The sequence below is a fragment of the Ovis aries genome, chromosome 3 (assembly GCF_016772045.2).
Source record: "Ovis aries strain OAR_USU_Benz2616 breed Rambouillet chromosome 3, ARS-UI_Ramb_v3.0, whole genome shotgun sequence".
Taxonomy (NCBI): Eukaryota; Metazoa; Chordata; class Mammalia; order Artiodactyla; family Bovidae; genus Ovis; species Ovis aries.
This window is the reverse complement of record NC_056056.1, coordinates 97,252,344-97,273,234: the sequence shown is the minus strand read 5'-3', so window position 1 is coordinate 97,273,234 and position 20,891 is coordinate 97,252,344. Positions and strand designations below refer to the sequence as shown.

At 51.1% G+C, this 20,891-nt stretch overlaps 1 protein-coding gene across 3 annotated transcripts in view; it reads right to left on the bottom strand.

The window, feature by feature from the left end:
* The window catches only part of TGFBRAP1 (transforming growth factor beta receptor associated protein 1), a 31,309-nt gene that overhangs the window by 2,623 nt on the left and 7,795 nt on the right, over positions 1–20,891 (bottom strand). For 2 of the 3 annotated variants that reach the window (XM_042246354.2, XM_027967035.3), the window contains exons 3-11: positions 18,350–18,544; positions 15,875–16,029; positions 10,356–10,438; positions 9,067–9,408; positions 7,305–7,362; positions 5,523–5,666; positions 4,385–4,528; positions 3,398–3,557; positions 1,730–2,163 (exon numbers count right to left, since the gene is read on the bottom strand). In XM_042246354.2, the coding sequence (XP_042102288.1) occupies positions 1,730–2,163; positions 3,398–3,557; positions 4,385–4,528; positions 5,523–5,666; positions 7,305–7,362; positions 9,067–9,408; positions 10,356–10,438; positions 15,875–16,029; positions 18,350–18,544 (1,715 nt within the window). The remainder of the gene's footprint in view (positions 1–1,729; positions 2,164–3,397; positions 3,558–4,384; positions 4,529–5,522; positions 5,667–7,304; positions 7,363–9,066; positions 9,409–10,355; positions 10,439–15,874; positions 16,030–18,349; positions 18,545–20,891) is intronic. The other variant, XM_042246355.2, reaches the window with a different exon arrangement.

The following is a 20,891-nucleotide window of genomic DNA, read 5'->3' as shown; positions in this document are numbered from 1 at the left end:
AGCTTGAACATCAATTTCTGGAAACAGAATCTCAGCAGTGAAAATAAACAAAACTATCCTCAGGAACTAGAAAAATCAAAAAAGCTACAAAACTGCCTACTTATTTTACAAAAGTAATTGCTTCTTCTCTGGTTGAGGCATTGCTCACCAAGATCCTCTCTCAAATGTTCTCTGAGCCCTGATGCTTTCCAAAAAGTCATTATGCAGTCGTGGGGCGTTAACGCTGACGAGGCCAAGAAAGTCATCTAATTCCTGCTACCCCTGTCTGCACACCAGAAAAGCGAGGCCAGATAAGAGGCGTGGTCAAAGCCACATGGTCTATCCATAGCACATTCATGACCTGTCCCAGGACACTTAATTTTCTTTCTTTAAAGGTAACAAATGAAACTAATACAACTTTATCATTTCCGGTCTGAAACACAGGACTTGAGTTCTGTAAGTTAAAAGCCTTTCTGCGCAATTCATGAGAGTAAACCCAGCAAGTCAGCCTGTCGGTGGCTTGGAGAATCACCATATTTGTTAGTTTCTTTAGTCATTCAACAAACATTTGATGCCGTCAAGATGACACCAGCCTTGGCTCAGGAGTACGGAGATCAGTAAAGGAAGCTCCTGCCCTCAGAGTACCCAAAGCCTCACAGAGAAGGGACACCACAGGCGTAGCACTGAGTGAGCACATGGGGTGCTAGTCTGCTTAGAGGGATGGGAAGGCTTCACAGGGAGAGAGGTTAGCCTGGGTTTCAAGGAGGCATTCATCAGGGACAAAAGGAAGAGATGGGACACAGGCAGAGGAACCAGTGGATATGAAGGCTGTATGTATGGGACGGCAGGCCCACTGCTCCTTCCACATGTCTTGGAAACAGTGAGATGGGCAAGGACAGGTCAGAGGAGGGAGGCCAGATCCTCCAGACCTCGGCTTCTCCACTGGGGGAGGTCAAGGATGTCTTCCGAGTGGGAGAAACCTGCAGATTCCTGCTCCGGAGGGACATCCTGCCGGCCGCAGGGCACATGGGCCTCACCAGAGAGGAGCCTCTGATGAGCTGGGGCTACTATGGACTGAATGCCTGTTATCTCTCTCCACGTGGACGCCCTGACCCCCAGCGGGATGGTGTTTGGAGGCGGGGGCCCCATGATGGCTGCAGGGCCCTTAGAGGAGACTGGTGCCCACGCCTGGCCATGTGCACATAGCAAGGACAGGGCCTCACAAGGCACTGAATCAGTCAGAACCTTGACTCCAGGCTTCCAGCCTCCAGACAGGAAGAACTGTTTGTGAGTCATCTGAGCCCCTGGCCTGTGGGGTTCGCTCTTATCTGTTACAGCAGCCCTGGAGGATGGAGACAGGAGGAAGAATGGGGCTCTGAACCGGCCTGTGGTCCACATCTGGCTCCTGCGTGCTCTGTGTGACACCCCATGTCCCTGCTCCCCCTTCTGTGAAAGGGGACAGTAACAGCCAATTCTGCACGGACATGCTGGATGGACGGAGTGACACCATGACCTGCGGTGTGGACTGGGGCCTGGCCACAACCTCCCTCTGCTCTCCTGATCGCTGGTGTCTACAGGGTGGGAGACTGCCCCAACCTCACCGCTGCCAGCCCGGCTCCCACACCCGTGTCTGCATGAGTAACTCACACATGCCCTATGCTGAAGTCATAGAGAAGAAAACAGAATAAGACTGCTTTTTCAGGGCTAACATCAAGGTTAAACGTCTCACCCAGGAGGCCCGGGCTCTCACCTTGTCATACTTGTAGATGAGGTTTTCAGACCTGGCCAGGCCCACGGCCACCTGCGTGGTCCTCCGGGCATGGATGCTGTCCCGCACGGCACCCATCAGGAATGGGCGGAGCAGCTGCACTGACCACGTGCCCGGCAGCAGCTGCAGCACCTGGGCCGCGTCGAACTCCACGGCGTGGCGGTTCAGCAGGTCCACGGCAGCCACGGTCCTCGCGGGCGCGGCAGGGCCGGGGCCCAGGTAGACGGCCAGCAGCAGGTGGAAGAGCCGCTGGCGGTAGGGTGGGTCGCGGCCCTCAGAGCGCCACAGGCAGTAGTCCTCCGCTGCCGGGAAGTCCGCCAGCTCGTGGACCAGGATGCGCAGTGCCTCCTCATGCTGCTCCAGCTTCCCGTGCAGGATGGCGCTCTCCAGGGGCAGCCCGGCGCCCCGGGTCCTGTCTGCGGGGTGGGACCTGCCAGTGAGGGACTGAAGCGCCCGTGCCAGGCGGGGGACATCCAGCCCTGCACCTGCCCGCCAGCGCCGTGAGCTTAAGAGTGCCCAAAGCAACTCTGGCTACGTGGAAACCCCGAGACGCCACCACCCAGACTGCCTGTGTTCAGCTGCTCAGTCGTGTCCAATTCTTCTGTGACCCCATAGACTGTAGCCCACCAGGCTCCTCTGTCCATGGGATTTCCTGGGCAAGAATTCTACAGTGGGTTGCCATTTCCTCCTCCAAGGGATCTTCCCGACCCAGGGATCACACCTGTCTCCTGCATTGGCAGGCCGATTCTTTACTGCTGAGGCACTGGGAAGTCCCCCAGGCTGCCCAGACACCCCTAAACACTGCCACTCTGGCTACCTGGACACCGCCTTGGGTAGCAGAGTTTGGGGGTGTCTAGGTACAGAAGGACTGCCAGGTGCCTTGGGACAAAGTTCTTCACGGGAACATCATCCAGGCCTGAGCATGTGCTGCTTTCTGGCCACAAGGGCAGGGTCAGTGAATCAACATATACATTAAATAAAGTATGTTTCCACAGAACACACATAAACAAGGTTATGTATGGATGGAAACGTGTGGCCAGTGGTTTGCCAGGCGTGATGGCGTAGTGTCTGTGAGTTCAACTGTGGGGTCTATACAGGACACACCTCCCACAAACCATGAGAAAGGACTGTAGCTAACGCTCAAAAACTAGAGTTAAATACTGCTAAAGAGAAATATTTTAACCCAGTAAGGACAACTTGGAAATCCCACGGTGCCCATAGAGCAGGAGACAGCTCACTCTGCCGGACGACATGAACACTGTGGTCCTTGCCCTGGAGGAAGTGAAAACTGGACCCCCTCCAGGAAGGATGCCTTCCTCCCAGCCTGGAGTGGCCAAGCGGGTTGCTGGGGGCAGTGCCAGCCAGCAAAGTCATGGTCACAGCCCGAGCCTCAGAAGGAACTGATCCGAGGGCTTCAAAGCCGAGTGAGCAAGTTCAAAGCAGCTCTGCTCAGCAAATGCACAGACCTCCCAGCACCCTGGGCAGCCTCTGGGTCATTGGCTAAAGGGCCCTGTCCATGGGCAGAGGACAAACAGCAGGCGCCCCTTGCCTCCCGGAGGCTGACTTGGTGCCACGGAGGCTCATGGACTGCCCCCTCGTCCTCCTCAACCCTGTGACATTTATCCACAGAGGCTACGTGGGTCCACTCACCCATCAGAAAGTGGACTCGGTAGAGATCAGATTCCTGGAGCAGGCGTCGCAGCTTCGCCTGCGTCTCGGTCACTTCTGCATCCTTGTCCGGGGTGCAGGGCCTCTGCTGCAGCACCTCGTCCAGGTAGAGGACGGCTAGGTGCGTGTGGTACTCCTCCTTCTGCAGGAAGGGGGCGAGCAGACGGGCAGCATGTGCAGGGGGCCCGGAGACCACCCATCTCCGCCCCAGAGAGCATGTGCGGGGGCTAGGAGACCACCCCATCCCCAGCCGAGAGAGCGTGTGCGGGGGCCTGGAGACCACCCAACCCCCGCCCCGGACAGCATGTGCAGGAGCCCGGATGTGCGACGTGAGTAGGGGCTCCAGGTCAACAGAATGCAAGTACTGGAGAGAAAGCTTTCAGAAAGCATGACGGAGGAGCTGAATATAAACTTTATGGGAGACTGCCTTGGGGTCCGGTGGCCAAGGCTTCACCTTCCAACGCAGGGGACACAGGTTTGATCCCTAGTCGGGGAGCTAGGATCCCACATGCTGGGGGGCAACTAAGCCCACAGGAAAGATCCCGCATGCCACAAGGAAGATGCCACGGGCTGCAACTGAGACCCAGTGCAGCCGAAAAAATAATAAATAGAATGAAATAGAATCTAAGGGAAAGTATCTCATTCTGAGAAGGGCCACGGGATTCAGGTAAGGCCCACAAGATTTAGCTGCCTCCAAAGAAGGGAAGCTTCGCTCATTTCCTTTAAGAATAACAACAAGGAAGAAAAACAAAGAAGAAAAATGAAAGTGGAAGGGACAAGAGGTAGAGGGTGAAACAAGCCACTTGGGCCTCCGGTCTCTTTCACAAATGTCTGGTTTCCTCTCTGACCTCCCACAAGTATAGATTGAGTGCCAGGAACATAAGACATTCAGTTAGACCCATTGGCCAAGTTCAGGTCCCCACGGGGCCCCCGCAAACCCACGACATTGGCCTGAGAGCTGGGCCTCACCTGCAGTCTCCTTTCTATGACGAGATGCTCCAGGTACTTAACCAGGGCTTGAGGGTATTTCTTAAGGCAACTGATAATATCATCTGGGTTAAAACCACTCTGCTGTTCGTCTAGTGGTCTCTTGGTGAAAACCTGAACTCCAACCTGAAGAAAAGTAGCCATTTGGTCATTGTGCTTTTCAAAGACCCTGTCTTATCTTTATTGTGAGCGCTGCATGCTTTGAGTAAAAGCACTGTCAAAACTGATGATTCAGAAAACCAGAGCAGTATGGAGTGCTGACAGAGACAGGAAATGACCCAGAGCTCCAGCTGGGCCTTCTAAACAGTCGGGGGTGGACTTCCCTGGTGGTCTAGTTAAGGCTTCACCTTTCAAGGCAGGGCATGCAGGTTCAATCCCTGGCCAGGAAGTGAAGATCCCACACACCTCAGGGGCAAAAGACCCCAAGCATAAGACAGAAGCAATACTGTAACAGACTAAGTGAAGACTGAGAAAATGGTTCACGTTAAAAAAAAAAATCTTAAATAAATAAAAGGGTTGGAAACTAAGGAACCAAACATTTATAGGCAGCAGGTTTCTACAATCTGTGAAACAACAGCTTTGTTACACTAAGATCAAGCAAAAGAAGGACGGTCACTTGCTGGATGGTAAGTGAAAGAAGATGTAACCAGCTGAAGATTCAGTCAACTTGGTTCTCTAGACGCCCAGACAAACTGTGTGCATGACCCGCGAGGGACCCCAGCATCTCCAGGCTGCCTCCTGACAGTCAACCGGAGCTCACAGTACAACACTATCTTCCAAGAAATGCTACAGGGGTGGTGGGGGTCGGGGGAGCGTGTCCCTGGACTTACACATGCACACTCTGTCACACACACACACGCACACACACACACACACACACACACTCCATAACCCCAAAACACAGCATAGCTCTGATAAGCGCGCACACACACACACACATACACACACACACACACTCCACAACCCCAAAACACAGCATACACAGCTCTGATAAGCATGGACTCCGAGTTCTATGAGCCAGGACCCAAGTCTCAGTTCCACCATGTAACCAACCTGGAAACACTTCCCCAGCCCATCTGAACACACCGCCCGCCTGCAAAGGCACTGCTGAAGCACGAACCTCCTGACTTCTCTGCAGGACCCAGTCGGCATGCCGCCACACGAGGTCGGGGTCAGTGCTGTAGGTAAGGAAGTCCACGATGTACTCGTACAGGTCTGAGCGCGTGGAGTCCTGAATGTCCCCGTTCACGATGCTCACCCAGAGCTGGAGAGGGGGAGCCAGGACGGGTGGGATGGAAGGGCACAGACAGCTTAGAACTAGCTTAGAGAGGATGTGCGTGTGCTTCCTTGGCCTTGTAGTATTTCAGAGTGGTAACACAAACTTTAAAGGCTTAAGTCCATTTAATTTTTTCTAACAGATGAAAAAAATATAGAGGACATGGCCTAAGAAATCAAGAACACAAAGCATCAAGTTCTCTTTCTTTCCTTCTTAATGAGATCTCAGTAATACAAGTAGTAAATATAAAATATGGGGAGACGTGGATGCATTATAAAATGCATCTTTTCCTGAAATAAAATAATCATTGACAATGTTTGGACAGAGAAGAAATTCACTTGCATCCATCAGCTAGGCGTTTCTACCTTCTCCATCACAGGAATTCCTGATTTTGAAGACTCTTTTGGGCTGCCATACTCAGATGTGCTTCCCAACACTTCTCCCATGGGCACAGGGCTCAGGGTAGAGTCTCATAAAAAAGGCCTTTGCTATTTCACTCAGACACTTCCCTGCCGTGAAGATGGAATCTTACTTTGAGACTCATTCTGAGTTGGCATCACGAGGGGTAGAAGAGATGGCTGCTGCCTGGGAGCCTGTCTTGCATCATCCCTGTGCCGCAGACCTCACCCACCTGTCCACAGTGACCTTTGAAACACACCCCAGCAAGAAGCCCAAGAAACAGGCGGGCAGTGTAAACGCTGCAATTCTGATACCAGTGTACAAACGTTTTCTATATTACTAATTTCTTCAGTGCTGAATTCCCCAAACCCAACTACTCACACAATCATTGAAACGTGTCATTAAAAAAATTCTGCCATAGATGGAGATTTATTCCTAATTACTTCAGTTTTGTAAATTTCTCTCTATGCAGCTCTGCTAATGTTATTAATACATTTAAAGCAAACTATAATTCTTAGAACTTGGTGTTTAAAAAAAAATAATGATATCTTAGAGTCCCAAATCTGCTCTTAGCCATGGGGGTACATGTTGATGGGAAAATTTTTTTTTTTAACCTATTCCACAATCACGTTGTCATGGTAGTTTCTCAAAGCAACCAGGTATGTTTGGTGAGTTTGTGAGCACTGCTGTGTTCCCAGCCGCTCGCAAAAGACATAAGAGACAGGGCAAGACATTTGAGCACAGAACCCCTGCCAAAGCCTGGAGCATTGGCTCAGACCCCAGCTCCCCCCCGACCAGTGGTGTCCCATGGGCAAGTAACTGGCCTTAATCAGCTTTAGTTTTGTCACAGATGATAGATAACTCAGCTGCCTGCAAAACTTGCCGTCATTAATGGTAGAAATTACAAACTACTACTCACAGTCTTAATTTCTGATAAGCCAATGATGTCACAGGCCTCGTGGCTCAGTATGAAATCCTATTTTTCTCACATTTAAAAAAACTCAATCTTGACAATGTTCTTTAGAGAGATGGAAAGGCAAAGAAAAGAAAATCCTTGGCTGGTGTTTCTCAGGGAATTCACTTTCTAAAATGGTGTCACTTTTGTTCTGTTAAAAGGGCTATGATCAGGCAAGAGTGGTCTCTATCAAGCTGTGATTCTTTTTTTTTTTCAAGTAACTTGGAGTTACACGTGGTTTTACAACAATACCTAGACGCCTCTGAACTCACCTGAACCGCAGCAGCATCTTGGTGGTTGTAATGATAGAGCAGGCCCAGAGCAAAGTACCTGCAAGAAAGCACAGGGTCAGGGCACCCTCTCCTGACCACAAATTGCTGACGCCTACAGCGATGCCCCAGCCCTCTCCCCAGCCCCGCATGTTCTATTCAACTCAGATCAGCAACACATTTCAAGCAGCAAAAAGACCCCCATCTCTGTTTATTTACTTATCATATGAAAATGTATTCCCTATCAACTTCCAAAAAGGACCATATTCAAATCTAAGATAAGCTGAAAAGTAAAACTACGATTATACGATGGAAACTCGCACTGGGCATTGCTTTACAATTTACTTCCCATACTAGTATGATTTCCCATCTCTAGAGGTCGCCATTAACATCATCACGGGGAACTAAGACTGTTCGGAAGGGAGGCTGTGTGATTCTGGAAGGGAGGATTCTGAACAGCGCATGCAGGCATGGCAGGGGGGCAGGGGCAGGGGGCACCCAGAGTCCTGGGCCCTGAGTTTCAATCCAGGCTTCATCACTCATGGACTGTATGACCTTGAGCAAGCAGCTCACCCTCTGTGGCCCTTGTGTTCTCATTTCTAAGTGGACAGGGTCAGTGACAACACAGAACTGCCTGGAGTGTGAGCTGTTCCCACCTCCCCAGCTCTTAGGGGTGTCCCCTGGGTGTCCCCTCCTGGTCCCCCTCCTCTCCCGGCAAGCTGCCCCAGGGACTGTCAGACTTCTCCCCTCAAAGAATAAAGACACTACACTATCTGCGGGAACCCTTCTCTTCTCTAGGAAGCTTTAGAGAGTTACACTGGCTCGCCAGGCCCTCCCATCCCAAGTCGCAGCAGTGTTGCCTCCAGAGGGCAGGGCATTGTCTGGTTCCTTCATAAATCACTCCGCTGCACAGTGCATTCTGGAACACCCAACACCCTCATTTTTAAAGAAACCCCCAGCCCAGGCCCGGAAGGCTTAGACCCCTGCCCCCAGGATGAAGCTGGTCTGGTCGGGTCATCACTACAGACAGGCCCCCATGGTACCCAGCAGTCAGTCAGCAAGAGGATGGGTGCCGACCAGCTCATGCCTGTAATGAAGGCAGAGTTTGATCCCTTTTGTCCACAGGATCAGGAAGCCCGCCTTTCTATCTAAACTTATCCAGGTGTCTGCCTCTCTATTCAATCTGGTCATCAGTGGCTGAAGTGAGCTATCATTTTACCAACACACATGTGGCAGCTAGCACAGGCCAATCCCATCGAGAAGGAACATGGAGAAGACGGGACGATGCGCTGACTCACAAGGCCCATGACTGCACGTTCTGTCATTAAGGAGTTAGTATGGAGGGGCTTTCCTGGTGGCTCAGACGGTGAAGGATCTGCCTGCAGTGCAGGAGACCCTGGTTCCATCCCTGGGTCAGGAAGATCCCCTGGAGAAGGGAATGGCAACCCACTCCAGTATTCTTGCCTGGGAAATCCCATGGATAGAGGAGCCTGGTGGGCTGCAGTCCATGGGGTCGCCAAGGGTTGGACCCATCTGAGTGACTGACATGAGAACTGAGTGATCTCTGAGACCACTTTGGCTGGTCTGCAGACCGCAATGGGGCTGACGAACCCAAGGGTGACAGGTGGTCCCTGGAGGAAGGTGGGGGACTCGGAAGTTGCTCTGGTTCATCAGTAGCACAGCAGCATCCGAAGGTGGGGGGCGGGGCTGGGCTGGGCGGGGAGCCCTTGGGGAGCGTCCAGGCTGGGGATGGGAAGACACTCACTTTTTGTGCTTCTCCAGCCAGGCGGCACTGTCGGGCAGCAGACAAAAGTTCTCGGTGACCAGCAGGTCCAGCAGGCTGTCGTGGTTGGCCTCGGCGTACAGCTTGAGCAGGGCCGTGTCGATGTCCTCCTTGTAGCCGTTGGCCACCTCCGTGCTGCGGACCTCGTTCAGGTAGCTCATGAGGAAGCGCTTGCATTTGGCCACCTTGTCCTGGTCACCCTGTGTCAGCTGGTTGAGGTCTGCGAACTCGTGCAGGGGCGGGTGGGAGCGGGTGAACGAGGAGGACGTGGGCAGCAGGAGCGGGTACAGGGAGATGAGCTCCCGCACGTCAAGCTGGCCGCTCCTGCAATCACAAGGGCGGAGTTTGTGAAGCAGAGAGAGAGAAGGGTGCAAGCCCACCGGGAGTGGACCCCACCACTGCCCGCAGAGCCCAGCACCATGCTCCGCCAACCTCCGGGCCCACGATGGAAGAGGGGGCTCGGCCGCCGAGGACATCACACCCCCAGGCTGAGGGGGGCCGTGGTCCCTGCAAGCCCGGGCAGGAAGGAGCGGCAGTGGCACTGCAGCTCTGGTCAAAGGCGGGCTCAGAGGCTCTGTGCGCACCTCCTCCTTCACGCCTTGGAAGTGCACAGTCTGTTCTACTTGGACGTTTAGAAACTTACTCCACAGACCATGCCTTCGTGGGACATTTAAGGGCTCTCATAGCAGGTGCAATTTGATCTTCTGCATGAGTGCTGAGCAAACATAAACAGCTGCTGACTCCAGAGCACACACCTGACCACCCCCTCTTGCTCCCCCCCACCAGAAGAAGGGCTGCTGGGCCATGAAGGGAGTGGGGGTGGTGGGAGGGCCCCCACGTGCAGGATTCATGAAATACAGAAGGGACCACAGCTTCCTAAGACACTGAGTCAGGAGCACACGGTTCACAGTGTCTCTAGAACAAAACAGTTCTCATAACCCCACCTGCTCTCTCTCTAGACTCACAGCCTTTGGTTAAAATCTCTGGAGCAAAGGGAAACCAAGCCCTCAGGGAATCCACAGGTCATCACATGTGCTCTTTAGAACTGCTGTCTCCTCTCTCCGAGGACCACTCTGTACGCCTCTCATCAGCCTCACCCTCAAGACACACGACAGTGACCCCTGGACTAAGCGGGGTGGGGGCCTCCCCACTCCTCCCAGAGCACTGCAGCTACACGACTCTCCCGTCACAGCATCCCAGTGAGGACAGGGTCCAACCGCAGACCCGACCTCAGGGACACAGGAGGGCCCATTGCTGACACCTCAAGTTACCTGAAGAGTTCTTTAGCTTCCAGGAACTGGAGCTGTGCAAACTGTATGAAGCCCGCCTGCAGCAGGATCCGCCGGTACATGACCTGCAGGGGACACAGGCGGCGTCGCTCAGACCAGCTGGAGTCACTCACCAAGGGAGGGACACTGAGGTCCTGGTCACAACCCAGACTACACGTTAATTATTACCGGGAATCCTGAAGTTATATGGTAAGGAAGAAACAAGGTTTATACGAAACTATTCTCAACATGTTAGCACACACGCATATATGTCAAGCCACCCCTTGTTCCCGAGATCAATCTGTTCTCTGAATAATCATTGCTCCTTCTTCTTCATGATTTCCCATCCATCCTGGTCTGTATCACAGAGTCACTAACATACTTTGGGCTCCCCTGTGGCTCTGTGGTAAAGCGTCCACCTGCAGACTAGGAGACACAGGCTCGATCCCTGAGTCAGGAGGATCCTCTGGAGAGGGGAATGGCAACCCACTCTTAGTATTCTTGCTAGAGAATCCCACGGTCAGAGCAGTCTGGTGGGCTACAGTCCATGGGGTCACAAAGAGTTGGACACGACTGAGTGACAGACACTTTCACTTTTTCCCACTGGTCCATATTCCTCCTCCCACCGTCCCTGGTTTTCTTGATCGCTGCCACCTCGAGTGCTCAGGTGGATGTCAACAAGGCCAGTGTTCCCGCCAGCCTAGAAGCCGCCCACCCCTCTTCACTCTTGCGGAACTCTCTTCACAGTGGCATTTCTGAGCATCCTTCAGAGCACGGGGTCCATCTCATTTAACCACAGATCAATAAGCAGGCTTTCCTGCTGAAGCCGGGGAGATGCTGAACCTTCTGTCCCCTCCGCCACTGGTGACGCACAGCCACGCCCACAAGTCACAGTCTGAGGATTCCTGCAGTACAAGCGCCGCTTATCTTTGTCTCATCTGGTCCTACCCAGACTTCCTGGACCGTGGAGCCCCTTGTTCTGGAAACTTCCAGAAAGAGCAGCACACTCAGGGGAGATGCCCTGTGGTGAACGGATACATGTATATGTGTGGCTGAGTCCCTTCCTCCTTCACCTGAAACTATCACACTGTTGTTCATCGGCTATTCTCCAATACGAAATCAAAAATTCAAAAGAAAAAAAAAAAGATGCCCTGTGGTGTCTTCAGCTCCACCGCGACCCTGTCACTGCCCAGCTGATCAGCTGTGCGCTCTGTCCACCTCTGTCTGAAAGGCTCTGTGGAGCCGCCTCTGCTGTGTTCTCCCTGGCTCCAGCGCCACAGCTCACGCCTGCACCGCCTCACAACTGAAGACTCCAGTCACGTGTAGATCCTTCCCCTTTCCAGAACACCCTGCTGCTCAAGAAGCTATCAATTCCTTGAAGCCACTCCATTACTCATCTTGGCATCCTCGCACCCTGGCATGGTACCTGCTGTTTTGTAATCACCTCCTGACCTGATCAGCTTTTATGAAACTCCACTTTGAGGACCCCCCTGGTGGTCCAGTGGTTAAGAAGCCGCCTTGCCATGCAGGGGATGTGGGTGGGATCCCTGGTTAGGGAGCTAAGACCCCACGTGCTGCAAAGCAACTGAGCCTGTGTGCCACAGCTACTGAGCTCGAGCTCAGAAGCCAGGGAACCAGAACTACTGAAGCCCGCACGCCTGGAGCCAGTGCTCCACAATAAGAAGCCACTGCAATGAGAAGCCTACAACCCCGGCTAGAGGGCATCCCCTGCTTGGCGGACTAGAGAGAGCCCATGCACAGCAACAGAGACCCAGCACGGCCAAAAATAAACAAATACAGCAACCTTTATAAAACGAAAGCCTAATGAAATGAAGGGACCTAAGTATCTACAGGAAAGAGGAGGGGGCAGACCAGCTCAGAGAACTGGGCCCCGTGATTCTGAAACAGAGAAATCTTTCGGTGCAGCCCTAACAGGATTTCCCTCCAGGATAAGAAGGATGCAGACATTTACAGGACAACTGGGGACACTTGGGCAGATGGGACGCCCCAACCTAGGAAGGAATCAGTGTTTATTTCGGAGATGTACGTGACACTTATATTTCAAAGGGGAGCTTTCTTGTCTTTTGAAGATACATAGTGATATAGTTTTAGATGAAATAGGAAAAAAAAAAAAAGAACAGGTATCAAAGCTCAAGCTTAAATATGACACTATCCATACTATATGACACACATCAAGCAAGCGTTCTGTAAGAAACACACCTATGTCTGTAAATATCCCCTCACTGCCTCTTTCTTTACAGCATCCCAAACCTTAATGTAATTAAAGCTTGGCTTCTTAAAGATCTAAGCCTTCTCACCTTTTGGATCTCTGGAAGGAATATTCCTTTAATCCGAGTCCCACAGTCAAACTTCTCCATAAATCCCTCCCTAGTTCAGAACTCAGTGAAGCAAAACCAACACTCGCTTTAATGGAGAGAAAGGCGAACTGTGAAAAGCCAGTCTCTTTGACTTCTGGTCTCTTCCCCGCCCCACTTTCTGGTTTTCCTGAGCCCAGGGTCTAGCATTTGGTTGCAAGCCTCCTAAAGTTAAAATAACTAACATCCCTAATCCTTCTAAGAGTCACAGTCGGTCCTTAAAAACACATTAATATGAATGAGATGTTATCTCTGAACGTTTTTGTCAATACTGTCTTCTTCTCCTCTCATGGTTCTATTTTAAACCAAAACTCTTCTGCTCCCCGATCCACAGAGCCTAGCTGTTTGAAGACCAGTTCAAAGCTCTGAATCAACCATCACTCATTCCTCGTTGTTCAGCCGCAGACGCGAGCAGAGGCTGAGGGCAATGGAGGCGAGTGTCTGCCCAGGACTGGGGGAGGAGTGAGCTGGAGCTGGGGAGTAAACGGCTGTGTGTTATAGGTTAACAGGGATAACTGCGGGAGCTCAGAGGAGTCAGTGCTGCCTGGAGGATGGGGCAGATTCAGAGAAGAGACATATGTAAGCACAGCATAGAAACCATATTTTAGGGAACTTCCCCGGTGGTCCAGTGGTTAAGACTTCGCCTTCCAAGGCAAGGGGTGTGGGTTTGATCCCTGGTTGGGGAACTAAGATTCCACAAGCTTTGCAGCCAAAAAACCAAAACAAAAATCAGAAACAATATTGTAACAAATTCAATAAAGATTTTTAAAATGGCCCACATTAAAAAAAAAATCTAAAAAACAAAAACCCCTGTATTTGGTGGATGATGGGTGTTTTCTCCACTGACAGAAAATAGCACAAATAACAAGGGAAGGAAGCAGTAGCGCAGGGGCAGGAGGCCAGCCCAGACCCCCCAGGGGTGCCCAGAGGCAGCTGTCTTCCCCAGGACCCCCCTGTCTTTGGTCGGTGACGCTGGTCATTTCTGACCTGCTCTCAGGCTGCCTCTGGAGTGCCTGCCCAGTACACAGGTGGCAGGTGGCTCGGGCCAGGTCACAAGGGGACAGAGACGGCGGGAGAGGCTGGGGACGTGGGCAGGGTCCAGCCACCAAGGCCACTTGCTGTGGACCTGACTCTGGCCAGGAGGTGCCCGCTGTCGGACCTACAGCAAGGGGTGTGGACATGTCAGAAAGCTCCTTCGGCAGTGGCGTGGAGGATGGGCTGCAGACACGCAGGAAGGGGCTGTGAACACAATTCCAGCAAAAAGGGAGGAGGGTTCCCAGTGGTCACGCAGGCACGAGAACCAGGGCCAAGTTCAAGGTCACTGAGGCTGTATATCCTGGGCCCAAACAGGAGTCTAACACAATGGGGGGCGGCGGGGGGCAAGACAGGGGTGTGCCCGATGATCAGACCCCAATGGGGACACCACACAGGAGGGCAGGACAAGGGCTAACACTAGCCAGTGCCCACTGTTCGGCCGCTCGTGGGAAAACAAGAAGGGAGGCAAAAGTTCAAGAACGTGGGATGCCTCCTTAAGAAAAAGCCTCTTTAAAACACATTTGAGGTGTGTCCCTGGGCGTGTCCAAGAGGGAATCCCCGATACGCGCCCGTCTCTGAGGCCACTGCCGGGGGAAGGAGCTGAGAGCAGAGGCCGCCAGAGCCCCACTGGCCTTCCCACCAGGATGCGATGCACAAGCAAACAACGCGATACTCTAGGCAGAAACAGGTGCTCTCAGCTCGGAAACACGCCCTGAACCGACAGCTTCCTTCTCTGTGCTTTGCTGCCCCCTGCTGAAAGTTCACAGATCATCTCACTTGAAAAACGAGGAATCCGGCTGGGGTGAGGGGAGGACTGGGGGGTTGGGATTAGCATGTGCCAGCATACAGGATAGACACACAAGGTCCTGCTCCGTAGCACAGGGTGCATGTGTGCTAAAGCACTTGGTCATGTCCAAGTCTTCGCGACCCCATGGACTGTGGCCCACCAGGCTCCTCTCTCTGTCCGTGGGATTCTCTAGGCAAGAATATTGGAGTGGGTTGCCATTGCCTTCTCCAGGGGATCTTCCAGACCCAGGGATCGAACCCACACCTCTTATGTCTTCTGCACGGACAGGCAGGTTCTTTACCACTAGCGCAACCTGGGAACTATAGTCAACATCCTGCAATAACAATAACGGAGAAGAATATGAATAAGAATGTATATATATTTATAATGGAGTCACTCTGTTGTACGACAGTAATTAAGACAACACTGTAAATCAATTATACTTCAAAAAAAATTTTCAAAATAAGGAATAAAGGTGAAAAGTTTATCAATATTTATCCTGTGACCATAAGTGACAGGTCCTGACTTTTTCCACCTTTAGTCTACCTTCTGCAGCAAAAAGCCATGGAGGCCAGAAAGCAGAGCTTCATCCCACAAACCATACCGTCCTGAAAATCTGGCCAGCGGGTAACAAGAGGGGGATCACTCTGACTTCATGAGAATCTTTCATGAGTGACTTATATGTTTGTAAGAAGCGTGAATGCACCAATATTACACTTTATCATTCTCAAATACATAGAGTGACCTGAACTCACCTTGCAACCAATCAAGAAGCAGGATTTAGAAAACCTGATTTCATCAGATGTGAGAATAATTCATGATTGTTTTATCAACCATATTGATCATACCAATGATATTAAAGCTAGCATTTCTTAAATGCATTCTAAGGAAATTAATTAGATGGATTCTGGCAATATTAGACGATTTATGAGTATGGTTCACAAAGCTTTTCCTGCAGATAACAAAACTTAAAAAATTCAACCCCATCCCAACAAATACAAATTCTACACTGGGAAACAAATTACACTGAGGATCTTTTGGTCTGTAATCACAGTATCCTCAGTCTACTCTGGAAGAACATGAGTGGAAATACAATGTGGTGTATTAAGCATGGGAATCATGTCAGAGGCTCAAATCCCGGCTTGGCCTCTGCTGGCATCGTGACCCCCTCCTGCAGCCCGCGTCCTTATCTGTACGATGTGGATGCACAGAGAAACTTGAATGACAGACACAAAGTGGTCTGCAGGGCCCGGAGCCCTTACATCCTAACATTTCCTAATCGGCAGCTTGGAGGCACGCTTCCTTATGGCTAGCTGACTACAAACCTGAAATTTTTCCTTTGGGATGTTCCTCCGAGCGCCTTTGGCTAGAACCAGAGCCTCCTCCACTCGGCGGCTGGCTAACAGGTCCTGTATTTGTTTTTCCAGAGGTAGCGGAACCAAGATGTAAACACCTTTACTCGTGGCAACGATCACTCTTCCTGGGAAGAAATGGAACAGTGTTGGAGAGGAAACGGACATTGTGCTGGCAAGAAAACACCTGCTTTCACCCCACACAGGGGCGTGAGCTGACGTCTGAACAAGGTCATCACAGTTCTCCCAACACAGAATTGCCACGGCAATCAGAAATTAATGCTTCTCTTATCTTCTTTCGATCATAAGAAAAAGGCAAACTCTTAACACTACATTTCTGAAGTATAAGACATAAAGATGCTTTGCCCTTTTTTATTCTATGATGCTGATAAATTTAAAGTCAGTTGAATAGATCCATATGAGTCTGTAGAGCTCCACCACAGAAAATGAGCAGTAAGAATTATGCTACTCCTCATATAAAGCTGGAACTTCCCTAGTGGCTCAGATGGAAAAGAATCTGCGTGCAAAGCGGGAGACCTGGGTTTGATCCCTCGGTCTGGAAGATCCCCTGGAGGAGGTCATGGCAACCCATGCCAGTGCTCTGGCAAATGCCATGGATAGAGGAGCCTGGTGGGGTAGAGTCCATGGGTCACAAAAGTGTTGGACATGACTGAGCAACTAACACTTTTACTTTTTCAAATAAAGCTGGCCAAAATTCTTTTCTCTCCAGGTTAGTCAGTTTATAGGAAACTAAGATTACAAGGTGACATTCTGAACCATAAGCTAACATCTCACACTTGCCCACTATGGTCAAGATCACCGAGTCCCAGGGTTACCTTCTCCATCCCATGAGAGACCCTGACCCTCGGCACCATGAGGTCCCGCACAATCCAAGGGAGAGTCAGACCTGCGCCCAAAGAACTCCTCCTGCCAAGACTGAGAGCTAGTTCTGCTCTCTCTGGAGGTGCGTTTCAACGCAGTTAATGCCTGTTCCCAGGAAGCAGTGGAACGGCCTTGTCTTTCTGTCTGAAGGTTGCTCAGGGACTGCCACACCTCCCTGCTCCCTCTGCTCCCCACTCCTTGGGATCCATCACCTTCAGCCCAGGCCCACCACCTGGTCTCTCCCGCCGGATGCCCCCGTACCTCCCTTCCTGGGCTCCCTGCCTGGCGGTCTTGTCTGCATCCTCTGTCTCCATGCCAACCAGCATCATCCCCCCCACCCTTGCGAGATTCAGCCCCTGCTCTGCGTTGGGTCCTCCTTCCAGGAGGCTTCCCACATTCCCGCCTGGGGTAGTTATGTCACCAGCCTCTCTGTGCCGGTGACCCCCATGCTGACACACTCATGTGGGATGACAAGCCTCTGCAGGCTGTGTCCCTAACACCTATTACAACAGAAAGGGCAGTGTGGGGAGCCCTGGGGGCAAAGGCAATGACTGGACAGATACACATGAACTCCTGGCTTCAAGGCAACCTCACAAGGGGTGTTCTTAGGAAGCCGGGAAGTCTGGCCAGGGGCAGGGCTGAGAGTGCTTTTCCAAGGTGTGGAAAGGGCTCTGGGGTTATGTGGGAAAATGCCTGCTGCAGGGTTCTGGATTCAGTATCACGATCTCTATACTTCCAGACAGCTCAGCTGAAAGTGAACCAGTACCAAACCCAGGTGAACAGGGGATGGGAAGTCACTCTGATTTCTTTCAACTTTTCAGTACATGTGAAGATGCTCATAATAAAATTGTTCTTGTTGTTTAGTCGCTAAGTCATGTCTGACTCTTCTGAGACCCCATGGACTAGAGCCCACTGGGCTCCTCTGTCTATGGGCTTTCCCAGGCAAGAATACTGGAGTGGGTTGCCATTTCCTTCTCCAAGGGATCTTCCAGACCCAGGGATGGAAGCCACGTATCCTGCTTGGCAGGCGGTTTCTTTACCACTGAGCCATAAAAGATCCCTCATGTGGTTCGCGCCCTGGTTGCCCTGATCTGCTGAGGCCTCATCCCCTGCTTGCCCTCCTTACATACTGGGCACCACAGTCATGCTGAATGACCTACAAAGTCCGGGACCTGGGGTTCCCTCCTGTGCAGACTCACATGTGACTTTCTTTCTGCCTAAAGGTTCTTTCATACCATACGTGCTTGGCTGATTCCAGTTCATCCTCAAAAGTTTGGCTCAAATGCCACCTCCTGCAGGAAGCCCTCCCTGGCACGGTTAGGAAATACTTCCTACTCTGTTCTCCTAGCTGGCCTTATTTGTTGCTGTCAAGCTCTCAAATGTTGTAGCTATTTTTTAAAATGCCTATTTCCCTTTAATCTCTGTGCCCCTGCAGCTCAGAGACTATCACCATTGCCTACGGAATTTCTGTGCTCGGCAAGAGGCCATGTTCCCAGTGGTTCCTTAATAGCATTTAGTGAAGAAATACCATCACAAAAGACCTAAAGATTCGGTGGAAACTTGTACCTTCAAAATCCTGGAGGATGTGGCCTTCCTTGAAGGGCAGGGTCTGCTTCTGCTGCTGATCCAGCATGCTGTGCACGGTGATGAACTCGTCATCCAGGGCGACGACGTACGGGAAGCAGACAGCCGCCCCGATCACATTCTCTGACCAGCGAACAGGTGCCCGCTGAGAGATCCCAGCCACAGTGGCAAACATGCCTGGGAAAACAGGAAGCGCCGGGGGGCTTCAGAGAGCTGCGTTTTGTTGCCTGTTTTCTGCAGAGGTGTTTGGACATGGAATACCTGTCCCCTTCATTACATTTCAGGATGGGAGAGATGATATACCAGGCTGCATGGACAGAAGACCCTCGTATCTGTTCTAATGAAGGGAACCTCTCTCCCGAGAATGTCCACCTTATACCTCCTTCTAATTAAACATAAAATTTAAAGATGCTTGTTCCCTGGAAGAAAAGCTATGAGCAACTTAGACAGCACATTAAAAAGCAGAAATAACAAAGGTCCGTCTAGTCAAGGCTATAGTTTTTCCAGTGGTTATGTATGGATATGAGAGTTGGACTATAAAGAAAGCTGACTGCCAAAGAATTGATGCTTTTGAACTGTGGTATTGGAGAAGACTCTTGAAAGTCCCTTGAACTGCAAGGATATCCAGCCAGTCAATTCTAAAGGAAGTCAGTCCTGAATATTCATTTGAAGGACTGATGCTGAAGCTGAAGCTCCAATATTTCGGCCACCTAATGCAAAGAACTGACTCATTTAAAAAGATCCTGGTACTGGGAAAGATTGAAGGCAGGAGGAGAAGGGGACGACAGGGGATGAGATGGTTGGATGGCATCACCAAATCTATGGACACGAGTCTGAGCAAGCTCTAGGAGTTGGTGATGGACAGGGAAGCCTGGTGTGCTGCAGTCCATGGGGTTGCAAAGAGTTGGACATAATTGAGTGACTGAATTGAACTGAATTAAACATAAGGTTAAAAAACGTGCGCATGGGTCTTCCCTGGTGCCTCAAGTGGTAAAAAATCCACCTACCAATGCAAGAGACAGGGTTTCACCCCCAATCCGGGAAGATCCTACATGCCTTGGAGCAGCTAAGCTCACACGGTCTAACTACCGAGACCCACACGCTCTAGAGCACGCGTTCTGCAACAGGAGAAGCCACCACAGTGAGGAGCCAGCGAACGGCAATTAGAGAGTCGCCCCCGCTCACTGCAACTAGAGAAAAGCCCGTGCAGCAACGAAAACCCAGCACAGCCGTACAAAGAAACAAGCAAAAACGAAGTAAACAAACCAAAACAAGTGGACACGCACCCACGTGAAGGTGTACGCTGCTCGTGTCCTCACACGTGGGGAAGAGAGAAATCCGCGCAATTTAAGCAGCTTCACAAGCTTTCTGCCACATCCAGTCCTCCCATGGGTTTGCATCTCTAAGCACCAGCTTTTCCCTAGACATTCACTCCACACTGACCGCATTCGTTCAGATACTTATTGAGCACCTATTGTATGCGGGCCACTCAACGAGATGTCCCATGCGGAACTCGCGCACAGAGAGTTCAGGTATAACTCTGGTTCCATGTTCTCTCTGATACAGGGGTGCAACTAACTCTACAATTCAAGACAGTCTGCTGTTGAGGGTCTGTCAATGATAACATCCATATTCACTGACGGTTTATCTACTTCGTACTTCAAGCACTAACTGCTGCTGCTCTTCAGTCCTTAAGTCCTGTCTGACTTTTCTGACTCCTGAACCAGGTGTGCGGATATATACAGACAAGCAAACAAATCACAGTTGATTTGGAAAACCTATCATCCTAATTCCCAGCTTGCAGGAAACAAAGCTCTGCCTGACACGGTGTCATCCATGCCTACGACCATCAGCAATGCGGCCAGCTATGACTCTCAGGAGGTGACGCCTAGAACTAGAAAGGCCACAGGAAACAATGAAAGCCCTTCCAAGAAGCTAGCGACAAAACTAGATGCTTTTTGGTAGGATGGAACTGTAGTCAATAAGAGAAAATCAGGGCCATGACCTTGGAGCCTCCACTCTTCAAAATATCTAGAAATGAGCTCCCCCAACTCCTTTTTAGAATGGAGAAAAAACACAGACCAGGTGGAAAATCCTATAAGGAAGTCTTACAGATTCTTATTTTTGCACGTATCGCCTTATAGGAATTCTCTCTGGAGCCATCTTCAGGCTCTGCTTTGTACTGTGCTGGGTCGTGTCCGATTCTTTGCGACCCCAAGGACTGCAGCCCACCAGGCTCCTCTGTCCATGGGATCCCCCAGGCAAGGATACTGGAGCGGGTCGCCATTCCCTTCTCCAGGATCTTCCTGACCAAACCTGCATCTCCTGGGCCTCCTGTATTCACAGGCAGGTTCTTCACCACTGAGCCACTTGGGAAGTTCCTCAGGCTCTACTTTGGCACAAAATAGGTGATGCTATGACTGGCCTATTTTTGCGCCATGAAACCCACACTCATAAAACAATCTAATGAAAACTGAGCAGACACTGGGCGTGCGGTTGTTTGTCTGTTGCCTCAGTGTTGCCA